At 37.8% G+C, this 19,048-nt stretch overlaps 1 protein-coding gene across 3 annotated transcripts in view; it reads right to left on the reverse strand.

Moving 5' to 3' along the window:
* Positions 1-19,048, reverse strand: part of stxbp5a (syntaxin binding protein 5a (tomosyn)) — an 81,099-nt gene that overhangs the window by 39,148 nt on the left and 22,903 nt on the right. For all 3 annotated transcript variants that reach the window (XM_039693049.2, XM_039693050.2, XM_089118699.1), the window contains exons 3-5: positions 12,937-13,018; positions 9,825-9,925; positions 2,511-2,645 (exon numbers count right to left, since the gene is read on the reverse strand). In XM_039693049.2, coding sequence (XP_039548983.2) covers positions 2,511-2,645; positions 9,825-9,925; positions 12,937-13,018 — 318 coding nt within the window. The remainder of the gene's footprint in view (positions 1-2,510; positions 2,646-9,824; positions 9,926-12,936; positions 13,019-19,048) is intronic.

Consider the following 19,048-nt stretch of genomic DNA (forward strand, 5'->3'; position numbering starts at 1 on the left):
GCTGGATTTAGAGAGCCGATCACCATGGCAACAAGAATAGGACGGGCAAAATCTCATTCTGTAACTGCCGCCCTCACTCCGCACTGTCTCATTCACTCAAGACACCTTATGATTACATAATTTCACCAGTTTCACCTACATACACCCTCTTACCCACAATCCTTTTCTGAGGTCCAACATAATGATTACAGCAAAAGCACGTACCTCCCATTCTCACAAATTCTCTCTGATTATAAGGAACGCATGTTGACATGAAATTTAATTTCCTGTCATAAGGAAAAACCACAGCACAGCATCCACTCCCATCGGTACATGTGTAAGCGTACAGAATCCAGGATGCAATTTGCTCACATTTTAAGCGATTGCATCCATTTGCTTTAAGCAACAACATATGTTGTGCTAATTGAGTGTCTGAAATGGATGTTAGACGGTCAATAGATCTTCTATAAACATCATAAAGGTATCTGGTATATACTGTTTTAATGACTGGATGTACAATCTCAACATGCCTCACGAACTACTGCTTTCTTCTCAACCTTGGCCAAGGAGAGATCTATACACTGTCTTTGTTGGAAGAGAGCTGGATTTATGACAGCGCTGTCACACAAACAGACATGCACATACTCGTTTCGAATTGCAGAGACAATCTGCTTGTCTGGAGGGCATGGATGCGATTCTTTGTGCCTGGCTTTGGATAGCCTGTGCCGTTGTCTGTGCACCTGGGTACAGCTTAAAATTTAACCTAATAGTGGTGGGTGATATACTGGTAGACTTGAATAACTGTTAGAAATGTGTTTTTTGATGCCTAATTGGGCTTCAATGGTTAAATGCACATATACTGCTTTGCAAGTATCCTCATAAACAGTCATTTATGTCTTAAGTGAACATAAACATCTTGAGAAAGAAAACGCATGTGTAATTGGACCCGTGCATTCGTTTTTCAGATAGGTCTATTTCCTAGTTCTGTTGTAGTTTGTTGTCCTATTGCTTGTTGTAATTAGTTGTTTCATTCTTATTTCATTATGGACTGTTAACTTGTCTTCAGTAAGATTGTCTTTTTTTTTTACAAAGGCTAGTATTAGTTTTTTGGGACATTGGTGAAAATAATTATGAAATTTCAATGGTATCAAAAATGTTGGTGATATAAAAACCTATATTTGAAGCAAAAATAACCATATTGTCAAATATATCGTTATCGTGAGATAAAACTGCTCATATCGTGATTTAAGATTTTTGTCATCTCATCCACCCCTACCACCTAAGATTGTTGTGTGGCATCACAGCACTCCATTATGCCCACCCTTAATCCCCCGACAGCCCACACAGTCAAGTGCCAAACTACATGCCCCCGTACTCTAAAACAACTCACCGCTACTTAATACCTGCAGCAGCAAACTGTTTTTCTCAATGCCTGGCATCATGCCCGCATCACTCACCATCATGTTATCATCCCTACAGCAGAGTAGCATGCCAGATTTCTCCCTCTCAAGCAGGCACAGACCATCTTGGTTTGCTGCTGTGCTGTGGCGTAGCTACTGTTAAGTGCATTTTGAGTGTTTATAGAAAGGAGGTTTACAGGTTTTAAGACACTCTTTGTGATATAAGAAGTATTAGATATGTTTGCGTAATTGATTTAGAAAATAATTAGCATAAAGTTAAACAAACACCGATGTTTAACCCTCTAAACTGTTATTCATTTTAAATACTTTAATTTAATTTAATAATTTGATCATTTCCAAATATTTTTTACCACCATAAAATACATAATGTACAACCCTGTTATCACATGACACTCCTCCCATTACAAAATATGTATCATTCTTTACAATTGTGAAACTGTTACCCGATTTATTGCCCAATAATTCCAGTAAGGCCATTACAGTAAATGTGATTTATGCTAATTTTGTTATTGACATATGTGTGTGTGTGTGTCAGAGAGACAGTGGAGAAAATTCCCTCCTCAGTGACACGAGAGTAAAGCCATGTTGACTTGCCCCCTTTAGTCTGTCACTACAGGTACAACTGCAAAGGGCAGAGCAGCTCTTCCAACAATCCTGTCTCTTCCTGTCGCAAGGGAAACAATGTGTCTGTCTGCTAGTGTTCGTATGCCTAAGTGCTAAAGCAGGAGGTGGGACAGGACATCTGTCTATACTTAAAACAATCCGATCTGACACCTGTAAATGCATGTGTGTCGTTGTGTGCGCGCATGTCTACACTGTCTGGGTCTCAAAGGCACTGCAGCATTTTCAATGGGTCAGGGAGGAAAACAAAACTGCTGACAAAATGTTCAAATGAATAATTGAAGAACTCTGAGAATAAGTAGAGCGATGGAGGGAGAGCAGGTGAATTGACAATTTAAAATGGCACTTGATTGAAATGATCGCTTAGTTACAAATAAAACATACCAAGGCTACAGGAACAATGACAGATGTGACACGTGATACATTACAAATCAGATTTCTGGACTCGGTGAGATTACATTTCATTTCAAATGTGTGTGTGGCACTCACAGTTCAATGGCTTTGTTCCACATGATGGTGTATCCTGAGAGGGTAAAGGACTCCACATTCACAATGTGGATGTTTCCTCGTTCCGAGCCAATGTACAGCCATTTACTTTGGAAGGGCAGATGACAGAACGTTATCCTAAAAAAAAGAGGGATGAAGAAAGAGCAAACACATTATTTATAATATATCAAATGTATAAATGAATAGAACCACTCACATGCAAAACACAAATGCCTCATACTGTATGTCTCCACTGATATCGTAATATGATTTCTTATCTATATTTTTCACATATTTCCATTGTATTCTCAGGTGTCATACTTGGTTATTTTTGTCTCATGCTATCAGAGAATTTGTTTAATTATTTGGATCGCTTAATCGTGATCCAGCAGTCTGTATTCTAGGGATTCTCATCATACTTTAAATTCTAGGGTTCAGCTGCTCTAAATTCACTGCAAGACGACATAGATATTTGAGCAACCTCATTTAAGAGCACAATGGATTGGATACACTGGAACTTATGCTCTTGAAAGTTTCTTCTGGAATAACAAAACCACATCAGTTCGATAAAATATGGGATGCTTTTCTCTCCTACGTGGAAAGGTAATTGGATGTAGAAGGATGGACTCGTGTACATTTAGTTCAAGACCAATTTACCCGAGATATGAAATTCAGTCAAATTTTACTGCATGTTAGCAATTGATTAATTTGTTTATTTCCCTGAGGCAAATAAGGGAGACATATCTAAGATTTTTCATAACTTCCCTCGCATAATTTCCAGCTCTATCAAGTCTCCTTAGCTATGAAAGAGTATCCTTTGAGAAATACAATTTTCATGTGAGAACCGCAGGTAAAATAAGGTTGCACTAAAAGCCTAAAGCATATAAAATGTAGTACATTCAATATCAGGCTATTTTAATTGCTTTATCAAGGAACCACACAATTTTCTTTCAACCAAATATGTTTGAATGTAATATGTCATTCCTGAGCATAAAAAAAGCTTTACGTCGTTATCTCAAAACTACAAAATTTTACATACATGCTGCTGACATATTATTGTAGCAGAGTTTGAGCTGAATACAGTGTAATAATACTTTAGCCATGAAAATGTCTCAAGTAACAGAAAAAAAGCACACATCAGAGCATGTCAGAAGACCTCCAGGACCCAGAAAACTTTTTTTGCAGTGCACCCTAGACGGACAAAACTGCAGGAAAAACAAGTTACTGGAGTAAAGGGCTGGGCCTCTTTTTAATGACCACTAAAACAGACATATTACTCAGTCTTAGGTCTATAAATATATATTCGGTTTCCAAAACTCACACGCATCTTGATGAACAAGAGCTTTTTCAGAAAAGGTAGTCCACATGGTATCATTTTATGAACAAAAGGCTTGTTTGTTTTGGTGCCGTGCAAACGGCTTGCCTCTCACCCCTTTCACACTCCTTTTTCCCAGCAACACAAGTGCACACGCACACACCTGCCCCCAACACTTCACACCAGCACCTTGCAGCATCATGAATATATTCATGACTGGAAGAGTGTTGAGAGAAATACCATGCATCAAACTCAACACATTTCTTTCCTCTGTCTTTCAGACAGTCAAACGCTCACACGCACACACAAATCAGCTTGAAGAAGACGTTGAAAGATGCCACAAGTTGGGCTGCTCCCGACTGCTCTCTATTTTTCTCCCCCTTGAAAAGCTTTTAGAGAAATTACACAGGTAATGTTTTTAATGTAAGTATGTATGAAAAGCACCAAGAGCATACACACACAAACAACTTTCAAAATGCACTCATAAACACATCTCTACATGCACAACTGCAGCATTAGCCTCTCGCCTCTTTTAGCGAGAACATGAAACGGTGTCAATCGCCAGTGTGCAGGTAATATTGCGAATTCTATTCTACTAATGAAATGTTGTGAGAATGTGAACAAACATACTGTAAACAACGGTCGGTACAGTTGATGGGGGCAGTGCTGGATTGGCACGAAAATGTAATCCTTTCCAAGTTAAAAATTCAAGCTCAAGAAGGGAAACTCAACTCAGTTTTCTGTGCACACACATCCAAAGCGCACACCCAGAAATGCACGTCAGAAATGAAACGACAGCGTGCAAATACTGAATTTAAAAATCTTTCGTGTCTGCTTGCACTTGAACATGCCAGTTTGTGTCTTAAGTGAGCATAAACCATCAAGAAAGATAATATATTGATACACATGTGTAACAGTACTGTACATTGGATCCGTGCATTAGTCTTAAAGTGACAGCAGCCTAATATATCTCATGCACACAAGATGGCGCCAGTGTGTGTGGCCGGCCGTTTGTTGCTCCTGGTTGAATGGAGGTTAGTCTTAACTGGTGTACGTTTGCCAAACACTTCTTGGCATTAGATTAGACACTTCTTGGCTATGGATAATACGCACCAGTGTCTACTAATAACAAAACTACGTTTATCTGCACCTCGCTATTGAGAAACATGTAGATTTTAATTTGCTAAACTATTTTACTGATAAAATTATCAGAGCATCTCTGACATTAATTAGCACGAGAAAAAATGTATCACATCACTTGGTGTCACGATAGGCTTTATGCCGTGCGTCACGTGACCAAACCGGAAAACGGGTCTCATCGCATCCGCTTGTCAGAGAAAGTGTTAACGGCCGTAAGAACTGACTACGATATCTATGGATATTTAAGGTAATCAGCTAACCTACCTAGTTCACTTTGTTATTGGCGTTTTATTACATTTAAATATCTAAACGTTACTGTGAAGAATAAAAAATATAAAACGTTTAAATATCAATCTGCACATGTGAGGGATATTGGTTATGATAATCTTTGTTCGCTCCTTTTAAGTTATCTTGAGTAAAACCGCAAAAAATTTCATGAAGTACATACAAAAGACCTGGACCGGAAGCGATGCGACCTGTTTTACAGAGAATGCGGAAGTACGTTGTGCATAAACCCTATTCCCTGTGTATTTTGATGCTTCTGGTTTCAGTTCCTGTGATTTAGTTCCTGTTTCTGTTGTCATCTAGTTTGTTTCTATAGTTACCTTTGTTTGTTACTATGTCAACTAATCACCAACACCTGTCCTTTATTGAGCCCATGGTCTTCGTCTGTTCTTCGCTTTGTGTTAACGTTTCCTGCTGGTGTATATCTTTGGTTCCTAGTGTTCATTAAATGTCAAGCCTCATTGTTGTGGATAATCAACTCAAACCAGCACATGACACTCTGAGAGCATATCATGTAAAGAGAATTCAACATGACATCTGCAAGTGTACATCTGCACATCCCGGATGACTAGGCAAGATTTATCGGCCACATCAAAATACACAAACATATGTTTGTTTTTATTAAGATAGAAAACTCCATTTTGATTTGTGTTGTTTTATACTGAGCTAATGATATTTTCAATCCTCTAAAAAACCTTGCTGTATTTTATTTCATTAAGAATTTATTCAAATTTTGGTCCCTTCAAATTCGGCAAAGCCTGACCCAGAAAAACTCACACTCATTGCGTCTCTCCCACCTTTTTTCTCTAAAAACAACCAGACAAACCACATTCACAAACATCAACAGCCGTCCATGTGTGAGAGTGAGGTGTGTGTTTGTGTTCAGGCTTCTGTGCCGGTGTGATAATGAGCTAAATGAGTGTATTAGCATGACAGACGATGCCCTGCACTCCTGACATTTTGCTTGCTCTTTCCTGAGCCTTCGTCCTGCAGGGACACCCACACAAAGAGCAAATCCATTCAGGGACAACCTTAAAAACATGCCAACCTCCCTGATCATTCATTGTTACAGCACCAAGATGGAGTTCTTTCATCTGTAAAACAGTGTATATGTAAAATCAAATGGCTCCAGAAATGTAAACATTTCCACTTCATTTGAGAAAATTAATTTCACAAATCGAAATGCTTGAGACACCAGGTTCACTGAACAAAGACACGCTTCTAAATCAAAAACAACATGTTGCTTCGAGGCAAACCAAAATGCACAATTGACCAGCTGCACATGTACAACATGGTAGAAAATAATCTGCATCGAATGAGCTCTAATTAATTTCCTTCTGTAAACATTTGAAGGGACCAATATGCAGTGTTTAAATCAGTTTAATTATTTTGAGTCGGAATGTTTTGAGCGTAGAAAAAGCATTTCTAGAGAACACAGCCTCATATCGGATTTAATGTGCAATCTAGAGAGCTTTTTCAGGGAGCAATTTAACTGTCTAGCCCAGAAAAGAGTGTTTTTTAACAGGCTGTTCCTCTCTCATACCTCTCTGGTTGTTGTAACATCTTCCGACAGCTTCCTGTCAGAACGTCAGCTTGTGTGATGCCCACACAGTGTCCTGACAGTAGGTCAAACTTTGTTCCTCCCAAAATTATACTTTCCAAAAGAAGCGTTCGGAGAAGAGATGAATCTGAAGTTCTATTTACATTTTGCATTTATTCCCTCAGAATTCTTTTCATTCACTTTATCCAAAGAGATCCCAGACTAATTGTAAACAAATCATGTTATTTATTTATGTATTTATGCATAGTTGCATCTCTGTAATCGATAAATATTCTTTTTTAAAGAGTTAAAATTATTGCATCTTATCGATTGTTTTAAGAGTGATGCAAGTAGAAAAGGGATGTACTTTCAGAGAAAAAAACAAGTTACTTTTATTTTCATTTTTTAATATATAATATTTTATATACTAACTAAATGTAATCAATTTAACTATACATCTTAATATTTAATTAAATCACTCGCATTACGCAAGCAAAATGGGTTCTGAACACCAATTCATATTAACTTTATAGCTCAACACAGAGACATTTTGTTTGCACTCAGGGACACAGCCGCCCCATTGTAGCCTCGGGGACGAGGCAGGTCGCAGAGGGAAACACTTTCTAAATGTCAAGCACACAGACACATCAGTCCTATACCTATGACCCCTGCCTGTATTTTCTGAGGCAGATACACACATGCAGACAGACCTACACACACACACACAAACAGTTATGTGGTAAAAAAATTGTTCGACCCTGAAAGGCGCTGTTGGCGAGTTGTCACTCTCATCAAGAGAAGCAGTGCAGATTATAAGTGAAGGGCTGGCTCATCTCTTATCAGAGTCAACAGCTGTCCAAACCGAATAAGAAGGTTACAACCTTCCTGCACTGATCTATAGCTATGAGTGTGATTAAAGGTCTCACACATTCTTCAGTTCTTGCCACAGATCTACAACGCTGATTGAAGTGTCCTTAGTATGAAGACATGTTTGAAATAATCATATTTTTATGCTTTCAAAGGGAATGTGTCATGGAACATTTTTTTTAATATCTTCTTTTACGTTACACAGTAGACAGAAAGTCATGCAGATTTGGAACAACATCGGAGTGAATAAAAGAGTTTATTTTTTTGGTAAACTCCATCCATCCATTTTCTTCCACTTATCCAGGAACAAGTTGCTGGGGCAGCAGTCTAAGCAGAGATGCCCAGGCTTCCCTGTCCCTAGACACTTCCTCCAACTCTTCCGGGGGTATACCGGAGCGTTCCCATGCCAGCCGGGAGACATAATCCCTCCAATGTTGTCCTATCTCTAAGGGTGTGCCCAGCCACTCTGCGGAGAAAGCTCATTTCGCCAGCCTGTATCCGGGATCTTGTCCTTTTGGTCGTGACCCACAGCTCATGACCATAGGTGAGAGAAGGAATGACCGGTAATGATCGAGAGCTTCGCCTTGCAGATCAGCTCCTTTTTCACCACGACAGATCCACAACATACATCCGATTTGGTATCATTCCGGATGTATGCGGATATATACAAACCCATGGAATTTGACATATACGGCCACTATACTCCTGGATTCTTCCGAATTTCAGCAGTGTATACAGGAGTATACTGGTCCAGATACACCTATTTTCATGCAGTGAGAACGGTACATCGACCGCATTACTGTCGAAACTGCACCGATCCGTCCGTCAATATCCCGTTCCATCCTTTCCTCACTCATGAACAAGACCCCAAGATACTTGAACCCCTCCACTTGAGGGAGGAACTATCCACCAACCTGAAGTGGGCAAGCCACCCTTTTCCGACTGAGAACCATGGCCTCTGACTTGGAGGTGCTTATTCACATCCCAGCCAGCTGAAGGTCCTGGTCTCATGGGGCCAACATGACAACATCATCCACAAAAAGCAGAGATGAAATCGTGTGGTCCCCAAACCGGACACCCTCAGGCCCCTGGCTGCTGTAGTTCGTCCCGTAGACACACACGACATTGAGAGACCTGTCCCTGACCCGAAGGCGCAGGTAAGCGACCCTCTCGTTCACCTCTCATCATGGGCAACTCCAGAGTGGTAGAGAGTCCAGCCTCTCTCAAGGAGTGTGGTTCCATAGCCCAAGCTGTTCATGGAGGTGATCCTGACTAGCTCTAGTAGGTACCTCTCAACCTCCCGCACAATATCAGACTCCTTTTCCGCCAGCAAGGTGATGTTCCACATCCCTAAAGCCAGTTTCCGCATCCAGAGATCAGGTCGTCGGCCCCCGCCTTCGGCTGCTGCCCGATCCACTATGCACCGACCCCTTACGGTCCCTCCTGCAGGTGGTGAGCCCACGGGAGGGTGGCCCCACGTCAGTCCTTCGGGCTGAGCCCAGCATGTGAGACCCAACCCTGCATCATGCTGGGCAACTTCTCGGTCCTCCTTTTTATTTGCTTCATAATGTGCTTATGAACCGCTCTTAGTCTGACCCATCACCTAGCGCCTGTTTGCCTTGGGAGACCCTACAAGGGGCATATAGCCCCGGACAACATAGCTCTTAGGGATCGTTTGGCTACTTAAACCCCTCCACCACAATAAGGTGGCAGTTCAAGGAGGGTTTTTTTTTTTTTTTTGGTAAAATATTGCTTTAAATCTAAATGATTTACATTGCAGAAAACCTTGGTTAACATTATAATATGTTTGTTTTTTTTATCCTTCAAAAGTGTAACATAAGGCTTCTGCCTTGATTAGTTCAACTAGCTCTTTTCCCACCACAAAAGTTTACAAACTTGACCACATGTTGACTCGCCTCACTATGTGACCAACAAAGAAATTACTTTTGTGTTCTCAGCTGCACCTGGGTACCAACAGTGAGAGCAAGTGGAAGTCAACTTTAATAAGAGAGTGAAAGACTAAAACAAAGGTATCAGATGTGAGTGTGGGCCCACAGACTCCACAACACCAGTTCTGCCACACACACAGTCATGTTACGCTATCACTGATCAGCAGTCTACTTGCACACACACGCTCAGAGCAAGCGTAGATTAAGTGACCGTGGCTGACCTCTCCTTGTTGAACTTGAGCGAGTGCAGCACAGCTGGTCTCTTCTGTCGTAGGTTCCACATGTGAATACTGTCATCGGCCAAAGCACTAACCAGTGCCCCCTACAAGACAGAGAAAGGGCGTTACAAATAGACCTGAGTCAGGTTAGATGGCATAATGAATTTAACACAGATGAAAATGAAGCTGTGAAGGATAGACGTACAGTATTTAAAATGGCACACACACTGTATAAAGGTCCTAGAATAGATCATGTCATTTTTTTAAATGTATGGAAGTTTTGCAAACTGAAAGTTTTTTTTCAAAGATTTTAATTTCAGCTGAACAATCAGATTGTTGGTAAACAATGATACAATCCATTGAATGCACTGTATTTTACCACAGCCTTGTTTTCAATCCTGTCAAAAATTAAATGTCACTACTCTAACTACGCTCTACACACACTATATATAAACCGCTCAATGTTTCTTTATGAAACATTTTGTAACTTACTGTACACTATTAACAAAGCTACCAACATGATCATATTTGTAATATTTTAGCAAATATATATATATATATATATATATATATATATATACATACATACAACCATTCAAAAGTTTGGGATCAGTAAGTTTTTTTTTTTTAATTAATCAAAAGTGGCATTAAAGACCTGTGTTACAAAATAGTTCTATTTCAAATAGATGCTGTTATTTTAAACTTTCTATTATTCAAAGAATACAGAAAATCCACACACACACACAAAAAACAATATTAATCAGCACGTCTGATTTAAACATTCATAATAATAAGAAATGATTGTTGAGCACAAAAATTAGCATATTAGAATGATTTCTGAAGGATCATGTGACACCTTTGGATGGTAATGTTTAAAATGATTGAAACAACACAAAAACAAAATTATATTTTTTCCATTTTTTTTTCCATTACCCTCCTCAGATTCATGCAACAGGATCTCATTGAAAACACAAACTACCTCCCTCTGAAACTTTATTCGCTGATACTGCTGTTTGAAAACACATTGATACATTTGTTTTGTTACATTTTCGTACTGTTAATTGTCTTCGGAGGTGCTTCCTCTCTTGCCTTTTTGGAGAAAAAAAAAACGCCCCTGACACATACCATACTTTGGTGGAGACAACCTATTCAATCTGCAACATTTCTGGAGGGCTGGAAGATTCGAGATACAGTGGTGGGAGGTGAATACTGTATATGTGTGTGTGTGTGTGTGTGAGAGAGAGAGAGACAGAACTGAGTGGAAAAATAAATCGAAAGAGAGACAGTGTGGGTGGGACAGACAGAGGGGATGGAGGAGGGATACTACCACAAAATATCTCCTTTCTATCTAGGCACTGGTATATTCAGACCAAATACACACAGACACTGCCTTTCCTCTGGTTGAATATAAAACAGACAAAAGTCTGTGCTTTGTCCCAGGTGTGTGTGTGTGTGTCTGTCTAGCTCTGCTTGGTCTGCTGAGCCAGAAACAAACACACACACTGAGCCACATTTACACATAGCCGGGGATTTAGAGAAGCGAATATTTCCCACAATCCGTTTTCAATAATAACATTATGCACACAACATCGTTTTCAAAAAAGTTGTCATTTACATCAACCCACATAAATACGCCATCGAGCGCCATCATAACCATAGATATACATAATAAAGCCTTTGATCATAACTATTGCAAACTGGGCGCTCAAAATGACGTTAAGCATTTTCTGGCGCATAATGTGACGTTTCAGAACCTAGAACCATGTTTCTCCCAGTTGACATGGCAACACATAACAGGCGTTATCAGAAATCTCCACTTTGGCCGGAGTTTTTAGAAAATATAGTTTTCTGTGATAAAAACGGGGTTTTCGTGTAAATGAGAGGCCAAACTACAGGGAAATATCTGCGTAAGAACATACTCTAAAAAACGTGTGAAGTAACTCAAAATAACATTTTAGCTAAAAAAACTAATTAAAAAAATACAAATACAATTAAATGAAGCTCTGTTAAATGAAACTATTTTTAATCATCTTTTTTACACATTCTTTACATTTTATTTACATCATCATTTCAAATAAAATGTATACTGTATGATCTTTCAACTAAGTTCTTTTTGACATGATACAATTTACAATGAAAATTATTTTTTCATAAACCAATTAGATCAAATTAAGTCAATGAACCATTTCATTCACACTGCTTTTAGGAAATTAACTAAAACAAATGTATGAGAGTTTCATATGTTGTGTATGTGTTTTAACTTTTACCATGATTACATTTTACCAAACAATTTTTTTGTGTTATTTCAAGCTTTCCTGCAGTTCATCTCGGAGAGCATGGTGCTACTGATGCAAGGGTCATTGGTTTGATTCCCATGGAAAACAATAACAGAAAAAGCACATTTTGAATGCACTTTCAAGTCACTTTAGATAAAAGCAACCACCAAAGGGTCTAAAAATAGAAGAACAAAAAAATACCATGTTTACAGTGTGTCAAAAAAGGAGCTTATTTACTGTTCAATTCAATTTATAATTTCAAGATGTTTATTCTTAAGTATTAAATATGTAAATCTTTTTAGTGTATACTGTATTTAAGATTTTTTTTAATGCGTTAAAAACTATTTATTTATTATTTTCTAACATCTAATATCTTTTTTTTGTAGTGTACAACTGAAATATGCTGACTAAAATGACATGCACAGAGCAAAGTGCTTTAGTGTTCTATCCTCAAAACAAGTCATGGCTAAATGAATCCAAGAAGAAAAACTTCAATAAATAGCCAAATATTCCCATGAATGTACAGTGAGCTAATAGTTTTGACACTAAGAAGCACAATCTACAAGACAGCTTAATGTAAAAGATCCCTGTGGTCTTGACTGTGGGCAACACTCTAGGGAGAAAATGGTAATATCAGCTTCCTCTGTAGGATCCCTCCAGGCCCACTTTGGAGGACAAGAGGGTTTGTGGCAGCAAAGGCTCTGGGTTAAGGGATCATCTAAGCCTCTTGAGGCTTCATCCTGGATTATTCAAACTGCCTCTTGAAGCTCCATGGGAACAGGCTCTCGGCATTAGGTTGAGCAGAACACAGAAAGAGTGGGAAAATGTGAAACACTCACTTCATTTATGAGAAACTGTAGCTGGATGACGGCTGATCCACTCTCGTGCTGACAGTAACACTCCACGCCAGGTCGGCCGAATCTGAAAGGGTTCTGAGTCAAGGAGCGAGTCGGGAATTCAAGGCTAACAATAGTGACAGTTTTGGGTCAAAATCTGAACATGACACTTATTTTTTTCTATTTCTTGTTTTTCTTTCTAATTGTTTTAATTAAAGGCACTGTTCCAGTTAAATGCATGACAGTCATTGTTCATCCTCTGTGGACATACAAGTTAATTACCTCTGCCAATCTCACTGGCATTGCTGCTAGCAATGAAGTCTGTCATTCACTGTCAAATCTGCTCTCTGAAATCTGCTAATAAAACATAGCAGCCCACTTTATAAATATTATTGTTGTTTTGACAACATTTTACAAAGTCATAGGCTCTCCCTGTCTGAAAAGACTGTCAAAAAAACAAATAATGTGTACTAATACACATCCATCTTACAGTAAAATATGTTTTTCCATGCAAAATGTCAGTTTGTGTTCCATGAACTTTTGGTTTTCTAGTTTTCCTGTGTTTTCTTACTTTTGGCAGTGTTATTATCATTTGTTTGTTACCTTAGTTACTGATTATGTTGTACACCTGTTTCTATTTAAGTTCTCGTTATCCTGTATATATATATATATATATATATATATATATATATATATATATATATATATATATATGCCCTCAGTTTGTTCTGCCCTGTGTTCGCAATTGTCTTTACATTGTGAGTTTATGTGAAACTGTCATGTGTTTTATTACATTGCAGGATCCGTATCTCCTTGTCTTCTGTCAAGCCGTAACACAAATACTACCAGTTCCTCACTTGCAGCTGCAGCCAAATAAGAGAAAATTAAAGCTACACTGTGTGTTTTTTACCCCCATCTAGCGGTGAAAAGGCATATGACCATCCAGTGAATATTAGTTTCTGTTCCTCTCAATTCCGATTTCGTTTTAACTCCTACGGAGGCCAATGTAGTCCAAGATTAACATGGCTTCCAGTTCGACCTCGTCCATGAGTGTTAACTCAAACGTAAATGTGAAAGGCGAAGCTTGAATTAACGGGTATGTCCCTCTTTGGCTAATGTACTTTCAAGATGGAGGGGCAACATGGCGACCGACATTAGAACCCCTTACCCGTATGTATTTTCAATGGCATATTATACACTCACGAGAATACTTTATTACTTGAACGAAGTAAATATACATTAATTAGCACATATATTTTTGAAAGAACTAGCTAAGAATAAACTAAGAGTTACACAGTGTAGCTTTAAAGTATGACAATCAATGTATTTTATTAACATATAGCCTCTCTCTCTCTCTCTCTATATATATATATATATATATATATATACATACACAGTTTATATATATATATATATATATATATATATATATATATTTTTAAAGGTAGGGTATACAATTTTGTAGAGGATATCAATAGAATGTTAGGATATCAATAGGGAGCATCCCTTCAGAGCATCTCCAAAGCCATGGCTTCTTCAAAACACATGAACACACAGCAGAGTTTTCATTATGCAGTAACATAAATCCACACACATAAATCCGAGTCTGAGGACGTGACAAGTTGCCATCCCGTAATTATTGTTACGACAGGATGTGAACACAGCATAAGAGAATGACATAGACCAAAATCAGAGACGACAAATAAGAAACACCACAGCAGGTGTGGATGCCCATTTTCCCACCTTATTTGGAAATTAAATTCATTTTTCGATCCTTCTTCTCAATGTTTACATTAGCTACATTTTTAACCCATGTTGCCAGATAATGTAGCCAAGTATTGCCTACTTATTGTATGTCATAATGAATGTATTCAACAGATTTTCACAAATTGTTTTGTTTGAGAAAAAAACACAAAATAAAAACATACAGTTAAGATTTTTATTTTTGTTCATTTGATTTAGTTGATTAGTTTGACCTCAACTACATTTTATGATTTTCTATAATTGATTTGGCAAACAGTACCTATTTTTTCTGCTTGAGTGAGCACCTCCAAGTAGATAAACTGCTCATAAGCGTAATTTTACACCTCAAATGACAAAAAATATATATATATACACTGTATATATTTATGTTCATATTAAGAAGCAAATCCCCAGACTCATTCTCATTCACAAATTTATTTCAGAAAATGCTCACAGATAAGTCATTTACAATTCTTTGTTCTAAAAGTAAGCATTACCATCATTATTAATTAATTAATATAATATAATAATTACAACAACAAAAAAATCCACCAGAAAAGGGCATTTTATAATGCCAACTGACAAATAGTTGGTGAACACTTTGTAATTTCTCAGCAGGCTCATTTGGGTGCCTGGCACGTGGTGTGTGAATGTCTGTGTCTATGTTTGTGCTGTAGAGATATAATTTAATGATAACCTCTACTGGGAACCTGGGAACTGCACACATTCATATTTCCACAGCAATGAGAGACAGAGAGAACGAGAAAAGGAGGGAGGCAAGAGAAAAACGCCTATACGCAAATGCAGTCAGGGTGGTGGAAAATAACAATTAAAACAGATTCAAAGTGATCACTAGAGCTCAAACTGCTGGCCCAGAGACATGATGCAGACAGCAAAATTAAAAGCGTGCATAAAGGAGTCTCACACTCGGAAGGATTATAAACACAGACACACAAATATCTGATGTTTGTCCCGATCAAATTTTTTTGTGCCCCTGATCTGATCCAAGTAATTGAATATGGACTATCTACCGATGCAATGCTTGGTGCTCACTTCAAGTACATTAACTTACTGAAGTAATTATATTTATAGGCCTGTATGACAGATTTTATTTTATTGATGCATATGAATGACTTTCGAGTGAAAAAGGGCGTATCAAATATGGTAAACACGAAAGCTTGAACGTGTGTCACAAGCTACAACAGCAGGGATTTTTGAATGCTTGCACGCACTTTTACATTTTTTAAGGCGGTTTTTTAAACTTACTTGAAGGTGCATGCCACCACCTACTGCACAACCCATGTGACAGCTTAGGTGATCAGTTTGGTATATTTTAATATTCAATCCTAAAACCAATAAATACATATCCAATCAACTTGTTAATCTATCTTCTTGTTATCTCATTGTTACAGAAACACTATTGCCCTGAAAAGACACTTTTTAAGCTGCATTTTTAAAGTTGCACAGTAGAGTGCAGACAGAGCAGCCTTCATCCATCACCTCGAGGAAGCCAGTACAGTCATTCAGTGGCTCATCCCGTCCATCCATCACAGACACTTTGAAGTGACAGGGCTGGAAGATACCAGAGGAAATTGTGCTGATAAGGGCACGCCTTGAATCCTCATTTGTCCTCCGATCACCTGTACCTATCTGCTTTGGACCCCCATCATGTAATGAGGAGCTATTAGCTGATATGGTGAAGTCAGGGGCAATCGGTGTGGGTCCAAAAAAAAAAAAAAAAACATTAGCAAAAAAAAAAAAAAAGACCAGAAATACTGGCAAAAAAAATGCTAATAAATCAACAGAGAGAATCAGAAAAGTATATCGCTGAATAAATGACAGCACAGATCTGGAAAAATGCATAAAAATCCCAGAGATAACAAACATGTTGACAAGAGGGCAAAGCAGAATACAGAGTGTGAAGGGAAGAGAAATACACTGTTGACTCTATGCCCACACGCAATAAAGTCCAGTGGGCTGTTCATGGCTATAAAGAAAAACCTTCACAAACAGCAGTGAGCACCTTAAGATGTTGCCATCCATTATTAGACAGTAACCATGCATTTAATGTATTCATTATGGCTCTGTTCTGTAGTAGTTTATAATGTACGGTAGGGCTGTGTATTGGCAAGAATCTGGCAAAGCGATACGATACACATCACGGTCACGATACTGTGCATATATTGGGATTTGGGACCATATATTTAAATTATGGTAGGACCATAATTTTATAAAAAGTGATATTCAAACAAGTTTACTTTAGGTAAACAATTCAGTATACAGAAAATCAAACTGCCAGTTTGGGATTACGGTTCACAGGTTCTTAGTGAGCAAATTTGTATATGCTTAAGTAGGCCATAATAAAAGAAAATAGCCCCTGTCACAAAAAATTACACATACACATTATGTGCAACCTAAAAAAAAGAAAAGATATCTGAATATGTAAATTAAAATGCTTGCACTATTTCTAGTACACCGAGTAAGTACACAGAATACACAAAACCTAGTGAGCTACTTAGAGCATTTTAAGGCATCATAGACACAAATGCTGTTCCACAAGGCAGGCAACTAAATTATACAGACTCTTAAAAAATCTTGCTTTGACCAAATTCAAAAGGCTTGGCATATATCATCCTTAGCGAAATAAGTAAATCAAAAATGTAAAATGAGGTGAGAGGAACATTGATTATATACTTATATTGATTTTATACTCCTATTATTTTTTTAATGATGGAAGGCATCTATAAAAAAAAGCGAAGTGTAATATCTAACATTTTATTTTTCCGATTTGGGATCATGCAGGCTCCGACGCGATCGGGAGCAGTAAAATAACGAGAATGACACCACACAATTGAGGATTTTTTTGGACAAAAAGCCGTTTGCGAGAAGCCAGATAGTGTAAAGTGTAATTAAAAATGAATTGCTTTGCATTTATCTTACCAACATGCTAACCTCAGATTCTTCTGAAATCCATTGTGAGCAGTGTTATTTTAGTATCATTGAGTAGTTTTATATTTAGCATCATATTATAGTTTGTATTAATATTTTGAACTTAGTATTTTTTTATAGTTTCTGGTTTCCTTTTGATTTTAGTCAAAGTATTAGTAATTTTGTAGTATAATTTTTATAAATATGTCTGTATAGTTTTATTAATAGTTATTTCAGTTTTAGTTTTAGTTATTTTAGTAAATCAAGTTAAGTTAAATTAAGCGAAAATAAGAAATGTTGCCTTGGCTAAAATAAAAATATAATATACAATATAATTTTTTAATATTTTATTTCAGTTAGCGTTTATTTTATTTCAAGCAACAATTTTTTTTTGTTTTTAATTTTAGTTTCAGTTCACTATAATAACCCTGATTGTGAGTCAAGCCTCATTTTGCAACTGGGGATGCTTTATTTTAATGCACTTACTAATGTTTTGCTGGTTTTCCAAAGCTATCCCGATGGTCTTGGCTTCCTTCCATGTGATATCTTATAACAGCTCTTGTGTGTTATATGTCTTGCCCTACAGCCATGATTTTCACACATTTTAACATTGCTGGAAAAGATGCACACTATGTGGAAAAATGAACTGGTTGAATATTAAACACAACTGTCAATAAAAAAAAAATCTATGCAACAGATAAAACAAATGAATGACAAACAGACAGCGATAGATGGTTATTTACTTGGTTTTGGAACAGAGTGTGTTTGGGCTATATTAAAAGCATTAAGTCAGTCAAAAGTAGGCTAAAGGAGGGACAGAGAAAAAAAAGAAAGCAGAAAGCAGCCTAGGGGGTCAATAGTGACGTTTATTCTGCTCTGACGTCAGGAGTGTCCAGTCATGCTTTACCCTCAGAGAGACAAGACAACACGCAAACACATGAAGAGCTGTGAACATATATGTTGGAGTGAGTTCCAGTGATGATAACACAAGCATACTCTCTCCTTCTCTCCCATGTTCCTGGGGATGATTAATTTGTCTAATACGCTTTCTAAATAAATAAACTCCAGAGACACGTTTGATTTATTGGGGACCCAAACAATTAAAGTTGCAAGCACTGTGGCTGTCGCTGCAACAAACTGCCTTCACCTTGAGCATGCTTCAGTGCACATACGCTCTCAAACAAGCCACTCTGCAGATACACTTGACACACACAGCGTGCTCTATTAAAACATCCTAGACTCAGCAAAACCATATTCAGCTAACATACAACCGAGGACAATTCATTTTAATACATTTACTAATGTTTTGCTGTTTTTCCAGAGCTGTCCTGTCTTGAGAAATTTGCATGCATGGGCAGTTTTCTTTTTTCCACAATCTTGTCTTCCTTTCATGTGATATCTTATAGAAGTTATTATGCGCTGAAATAAGCATGATAGCTTGCGT

Source organism: Pimephales promelas, chromosome 13, assembly GCF_988280905.1.
Source record: "Pimephales promelas chromosome 13, fPimPro1.hap1.1, whole genome shotgun sequence".
Lineage (NCBI taxonomy): Eukaryota > Metazoa > Chordata > Actinopteri > Cypriniformes > Leuciscidae > Pimephales > Pimephales promelas.